The sequence below is a fragment of the Monodelphis domestica genome, chromosome 3 (assembly GCF_027887165.1).
Source record: "Monodelphis domestica isolate mMonDom1 chromosome 3, mMonDom1.pri, whole genome shotgun sequence".
Lineage (NCBI taxonomy): Eukaryota > Metazoa > Chordata > Mammalia > Didelphimorphia > Didelphidae > Monodelphis > Monodelphis domestica.
The window spans coordinates 158,813,718-158,821,265 of NC_077229.1; the positions used below are offsets into that span (position 1 = coordinate 158,813,718).

General features: G+C 34.7%; 1 protein-coding gene across 1 annotated transcript in view; it reads left to right on the forward strand.

The window, feature by feature from the left end:
• Window positions 1-7,030, forward strand: part of NUDCD1 (NudC domain containing 1) — a 109,006-nt gene extending 101,976 nt beyond the window's left edge. The window contains exon 10 of the mRNA XM_001369646.4: window positions 3,701-7,030. Within this exon, the coding sequence (XP_001369683.1) occupies window positions 3,701-3,993 (293 nt within the window). The 3' untranslated portion in view covers window positions 3,994-7,030. The remainder of the gene's footprint in view (window positions 1-3,700) is intronic.
• The last annotated feature ends 518 nt before the right edge of the window (window positions 7,031-7,548 follow it).

The following is a 7,548-nucleotide window of genomic DNA, read 5'->3' on the forward strand; positions in this document are numbered from 1 at the left end:
CATTACAAAAGACAGAATAGGGACTAGATTTTTGTGTGATAGGGAAGTGTCATTCCCTGGCCTGATTTGACCTTCACTCTCCTCCACAGACCACATGCTGCACCAGAAGATCCAGAGTGAATTTTGGGATGTGGTGATTTGAATTGTGTGGGGTTGAATGCATTTGTTTTGTATGTATACGCTTATGCCAATGGGGACTGCCCCCTTACTGACTTTTTGTCAATGCACCCAGCAATCATTGGTTTTGTTCTCTTTTCCTCTTATCCTCAAATTATTGTAATTTCAAAGTTGGTATGTTTACAAGACCCATTGGAGAGACTAGTCTTCCTTGGCTCTCAAGGGGGAATGTATAATTGAAAATCTGTTACTCTTAAAAAAGAACTATATATCCCGAGGGTGTATGGGGTGCTCAGGGAGGAGTAGTATCTCTGGTATGGAGGGCTTCTCTTGCCCTCTTAGGGCAGCTCTCCAACCTCTGACCCTCACCTGACACCCAGCTCTCACTTGTGGCTCCTAGTAGCTGCTAGCATGTGGCAGCGGCCACATCCCAGGCAACAGCTTCAACAGGCCGGCTAAACCAGGGTCGTAGACCCCTGGTGAACTAAGGCTTTGCTCACCCAGCCTGTGAAGACTGCTTCGGCCGAACAGACGGAAGAAACCAATAAGAAGGTTCAGTGGCTGAGAGGGCGATGTAGCAAAGCACTGTGGAGTGCTTAGGGTGTGTTGGAGCACAAAAGACAACATGGCCATCCAATGCAGCTGAGGAAGTCTCCAGGTGTAACGATTTTTCGTGCCACTGGACCCAGGCTTCCAACGCCGAGAGAGTGGGACTGTCTCTGTGCATCGACTTTTCCACTTAAATCTCCTTCACCCACAAGTGTCTTTGTGCACACTCATCTACATCACAGATGAAAGTGTGCAAAGACAATCGTCATCCTCGGTTACCGAGAGACTACTACTACTAGATATAGTTTGAGGAATTCAGAGTACAGATTTGCCAGAAGTTTTTATGCCTAGAAAAGAGGGTCCTATCTAAGTGGGTATATAAGAATCCTTAGGTTTATTTTTGTAAGTGGGCTCTCCTGGTGATATCCTGGGGGGACAGAGTGGGACATCTGTAATAACCCTGCAAGCATGTTGCTCTCATCTATTTTTTCTTGGGGCAAAGTAAGAATAAAAATCATAGCAATTCCAATAATAAGGGGATGTTAATACGGAAAGTCACTTGGGGGGTTTCAGTGGGTGTTTCCATCCTTCCTGGGGGCTGCTTTGCAGTCCCTGGTTTCCACGTGTGACTGTGTCAAATGGTGTGGTCTTTGATGGCTCCCAGCAATTAAGGAAAACTTTCCTTAAATCAAGGCTAAATTGACTTTGTCATTTTTCTCTATGCTTCTAGTTCTTCACTCCAAGAATTGCCAGAATAAATCTGATTCTTCTTCCATGTGTTAATACTAAAGATACTTAGGGAAAACAGTCTTATTCCTTCTCCCAAACTCTAGGCCCTTTTAAAAAAAATGATGATCTGAAAATCTCCAGTTCCTTCAACTGATCCTCACATAGCATATTCAAAGCCCTTTACCAAACTAATTGCCCTTCTTTGGACCTTCTCTAAATTATGTCCTTCCTAAAATGTTGCACCTAGAACTGAATATAATACTTTGTCCAGGGTGTATTACAGTAGCACCAGCACCTTCTCAGTCTTATTCAATATGACTCTGACTACAATCTAGTTAACTTCCTCAAATATAAAATCATATTATAGTAGAAAATTAGTCCATATCACATATACATTTTGAATATTATATTAACAGGTCGTTTCATGACATCAGGTTGAAGCTTTTTAACTCTCATCCCTCTGTATGTACACTTCCCTGGTATCTCACTCTCCCCAACTTACACTTTGATTAATTCATATCATAGCTTTTAAATAGAAACAGGTATCAAATATTGACCTTTGTAGATTATTTATTTCACTCATTCTCACCTTGGCAAGACCCATTCTAAAGTAATTTTCACATTTTTTATCTGGAATGTCCAGAACTCCAGGAATTATATTCTAATTGAGAAATCCTATTCCTTGTTTTGTAAGTAAATCTATTCATCTCTCCTTTTAAAATAAATGAATAAAATAGCAATAATTTTTAAATGTAATTCTTTTTTAGTCATTATACTAATCGATTGTAATTTTGAAATGGACTATTTGGACTCTGCTTATGGGTCTCAAAGCATTGATCTAGGTTAAAATCCTACCTCAGAAATTTACTTGAATGTGAACAAGAACAAGCCATTTAACCTCCCTCAGACTCAGTTTGTTCATCAGTAAAATGTGACTCAACAGGTCAAATGAATAAAAAAACATTCATTGAATGCTTTGTTTTAGGCATTGTCCTAAGAACCAGGTATACAAAGAAAGGCTGACCTCAATGAACTCATAGTTTAATAAGAGAAATAAAATGTAAATAAGTAGGTACCTACAGGATACATACAGAGTAGTTAGGAGTTGGATGCCAGGGTGACTGGGAAAAGTCTTCAGAAGGTGGAATTTGAGCTGAGACTTGAAAGAAGCTAGGACCAAGAGGCAGAAACTATGTCACAGTGTTGTATGCATAAGATTTTAAAAGTACTTTGTAAACCTTACAGCTCTACATAAATATTAATTTATTGTTCACTCGCAACACTTGCCTAGTATTATTTCACTTTGTAGTAAATTACATGAGAAGATTGGTGTTAATTATAGCTAGAATACAGAAAGAGGTACTGCATATTACTACATACATAGGGGTAGTATTTCACTCATGCACACACATCCCTGCGGCAGCTTTACATTAGGGTCTCATGGAAACATGAGAAAAAATATTAGTATATTTGTCACTTATTTGATGGGAGATAGGGATTTAGAGATAACTAAATCTTAGTGATCCTGTTAGATTACTTTTCCTGTTGACAAATGAATTTTCAAATGTGTATCTAGAGATGTAGGGCTTAAATAATACAGTATCATAGATTATTAGAACTGGAACAAACTTTATAACTCATCTAGCCCAACCTCCAGATTTTTGAAGAACCTGGTGCCTGAAGAAGTCACATAACTTTCCCAAAGTCACACCAACACTAGGATAGTAAAAATCTAGACCTTTTTCTTCCAAATCTGTTGTGTTTTCTACTCTCCCATAAAACTTTTTACACTTTGACAGACCTAGAATTTCATTATTTTTTTTCTAAATGAACAACAAATTATAAAGCTTTGAGCAATATTATTATTCTTAGTGAAATCAATATCATATTTGTACTGAATATAGACATATTACGTAGGCCTTTTAATGTAAGAATTATTTTTAGTGGTTTAGAATGTCATTACCTCTAACACTAATGCATAACCCAAAACTTTCTTTGAATAGTAATAATTAGTATATCACATTTATTGTTGTCTCATACGGATTTTAAAATAATTGGCAGTTTAAAAAACTATCTCACTTGACTTAGTGAGTTAAGGCTTCCTGCTTAGGGAGCTGGAGCTTTTTTTGTAGGCTGAACTGAGGAGGTGAGCTTGCTGCAGTGACTTTGGAATGAAGCTCAGCTCAGTCATCAAGTGTTTGTGCCTTTTGTCCATTATTTCAACATTGTATTTTAATTTATGAACAAAATTATAAAACACTCATAGAGATTTTTTTTTTCTTTTGTCTACATTTGGTTTTGGCAGGCTATGTCCAAGCATCAAAGAGAGACAAGAAGTTTTTTGCTTGTGCCCCCAATTACTCCTACGCTGCCCTTTGTGAATGCCTGCGTCGAGTGTTCATCTATCGTCAGCCCACAGCTATGTCCACTGTGCTGTATAACAGAAAGGAGGGAAGGCAAGTTGGGCAGGTTGCTAAGCAGCAGGTAGCCAGCTTGGAAACCAATGATCCTATTTTGGGGTTTCAAGCTACAAATGAAAGATTATTTGTCCTTACCACAAAAAACCTCTTTTTAATAAAAGTAAATACAGATAATTAATGATGCTAACATATGCTGGCATCTCTGTACTTGAGAGCAGTTGAGAAGTATCTAGAAGGCTGAAAAGTTAGACTGAATACTATTGATTCTAATGTAAAAAAATTGTACTGTATCAAGTTTTATTTTTTGAAAGGATGTCTTCAATGTACTCAGTAGATTTTTAACTATCAGAAAATTGTATCAAGTGTTTCAGCTCCAGTGTTAGTTATGGCTCTAAGGGAAACAAGTTTTATAGAAAATGCAGGAACAACATGAACAATGTATACATATATTTTTGTTATTTTGGTTTTCTAAAAAAAAAACAACTGATCTTTTTTATGCAGGTTGTACCATGCAGTGTTTGTCCAATAAAAAATATTTACTACATTCCTTTTATTTATTGGTACAATTTGCTATAGTCTGGAATATAGGCATTAACATTTTTTTAAAGGGTTGACTATAACATACTTGAATCTGTAAAAAATGAGGGAAAGAAAATACTAGATCCAGGTAATCATTAACTCATTGACAGAAGAACTTAAGACCTGCTTTTAATTTCTCTTTTATCATTTTTTGCCTCAGATTACTTTATTATTCTCTTTTAGTTTTAGAAAAATCATTCTTTTTTTGACTATATGTGTCACTGTGCCTAAAAACCTGCTACAACATTACATGTTTATCCAGGTAAAATAATATAATTATATGTGTCAAATTTGTTAACCTATTTTGAACATATAAGCCTAAGTTAAATTCAAATAAAAATATTTTCAGAATGATTGTTTTGACCTTTTAAATTAATATAGTGTTTCCTTCATGTTAGGTGGATATTTATGAAATTTGAGAAATGTGTATATTAGCTTGGTACTTAATAAATTATATGTCTATATATAGGTAATTATACATGATTAAGTACATACCTATTTTTAATTTGTTTCAGATCTTAATTGATTTTCTTCTACATAAGAACAAGAATCTGTTTTTTTAATAAGTTGACTAAAGTTCAATTGAAAGCTGCCAGTCATGCTAATTATGTTTTAAGGGGAAAAAATTATTATCAAATGTGAAGTGTTTGTTGTCCTTGGCCATACAAAAATACAGAATCTTTGAATTGAAAGAGATGTCAAAGATATTCTAGAATATCATATGCTTAAACAAGACTCCTCTCTACAACATGCCAAACAAGTCTATACGTCCAACCTAAATCTACCCCTCCACTATTTCTGCCCATTCCTCCTTCTGCTCCCAGGCCAATCAGAAGACTGTATTTATTCTCTAGGTGGTTCAACAACAAGTCATATCTCAAGCATTGCAGTGATTTGGTTTTCCTTTCTTTTTCCTTTTTATTTATTACTACATATATTGTGTTTTCAGACCTATTGTCATTAGTATCCCCAACAGAACTATAGATGTAATTTAACTATATTAAATATGCTGTAAATACAAATAATGCTTTAATTGATTAAGTATTTGGTATTTATTAAATAGTGATGACAGAAAGAATTATCTTTCTCCATTTCACATTTTCCATATACAGTTGTCTTTCTTTCCCTATCCCCATTCATAGTGACCCATAGGATTTTGCAGTAGCAAAAATCAGAAAACAAGGTCAGTTAGGTGGCTCACTAGATAGACTGCTAGGCCTGGAGTCACTTCCTACCTGTGTGCCCCTGACTAAGTCACTTAATCCTGTTTGCCTGGCTTTTGCCTTTTTGTCTTAGAGATGTTACTAAGAAAAAAATAAGAGTTTAAAAAAATCAGGGAACAGATTGGGAACACCTAAACAACTTGTGGCATATTCATCTAATGGAATATTACTGCACCATAAGAAGTAATGGATATGAAGAATTCAAGGAAGCATGGAACTGATGCAAAATGAAGTAAACAGAACCAGGAAAATAGTATATACAACTATTAAAGTGTAAATGGAAAGAACATAAATGAAAAAAGTAACTGAATGCTATGCAATTCTTATTACCAATCTTGACCTTAAAGAGAAGAGAAAAATGCATCTCCTTCCCTATAGGTATGAAATAATACATATACAGGTACCCCTTCTACATCACAGGTGTTAGGTTACAGTGCCCCTATGATCTGGAAAATCAGTATGAAATTATTTGATCCTCCCTTTGTATCAGAATCAGAAGTCATCTAAATGTTTTTTTTTTATGGGGTGGTTCTACTACCTTGGTATAAAATTTGGGTAAAGTATTTGGTCATGGTTTATATATATAGGTTAATATTAAGATATCACTACAACTCTATAAACAATCACCCTAGTACAAATATCAATGGAAATAGGTCTTGATCAATGACACATGTAAAACCCAGTGGAATTGCATGTTGGCTATGGGAGAGGGATGGGAGAAGGAGAGGGAAAGAACATGAATCATGTAACTATGGAAAAATTTTCTTAATCAATAAAATGAAATTTAAAAAAGATATCATTACATTTCTAGCCTTTGTGCATTGTTAGTTGGATTTCATGTTCTTTTCACAAATTTTAACTATTTTAAATTTGAAAAAAAATCATTTATATTTATGGTATGAAAATATTAATGTAATATAATTAACTATGTTAGTATAATATAATACCATACATATATTTTATGTATTTCTGAGTTTTTAAACTTATTCTGTGTTGTTTGTTGGCCTTCACATATCCATCTGTGGCTTCTTCAAAACTTCTCAAAAATTCCCATTTAATTTCTTATGTTGATCCACGATATATCTCAATTGTAATGGGAAAAGTTGTGATGTGGAAGGGATGCCTGTACTCTTAGACCTGGTTGAGGTGTTGATTATTTTATTGAAATGCTCCTCCCCCACCCTTTTTTCCCCCTTAATTACAACATGGCTCTGTGGAGATGAGAGGAGAGAAGGGATATCAAAGGAAATTGATGTAAAGCCAGAATTTTTTAAAAATCACATTAAAAGATTCAATCTTTAATTTCGTGACTACATAATAGCATGAAAAAATGAACTGTCAGCTTCCTAAATGAGGGGATAATGACTGTAACAATTAAATATCATCTAATAAATTCTTCATTTCAACTTTAAACTGTACTCCTTGAGTGCTTTCCCCATCTTTTTTGCAAAATACAATAACTAAACAGTTGACAGTGAATTCATGGCTAAAGGTCTGTGCTTTGTCTGCTTAATCCAATTATTTGGAGAATAGGGGCTTGTACCCCCTCTATAATTACTAGGCCATTTAACAGTATAGCTAAGCCATGATGTGAAAAATGTGTGACTGTCTACATGGTTTCTTTGACCACATTTCAAATCCACAGAAAACGTTTACTGAAGAAAGCATTTTATATTGTTCCTCCTGCAATACTACATATTATACTACTTTGTAAGCTAAAAATTTGTCTCTCTACTAAGATAAATTAGAAGCTGGTTTTAAACTTTTTTAAGAAAAGAAAAATTGTATCCCTAAAATAATAATTACATTTAAAGTATCAATACTTTCCCAGTGGGAAGTCAGATTAGCTTAACATCTACATTGTTGGCAGATAATGTAAACATTATTAGTTCCTTTTCCATATGTGGAAACTGAGGCTCAGACTCACAAGA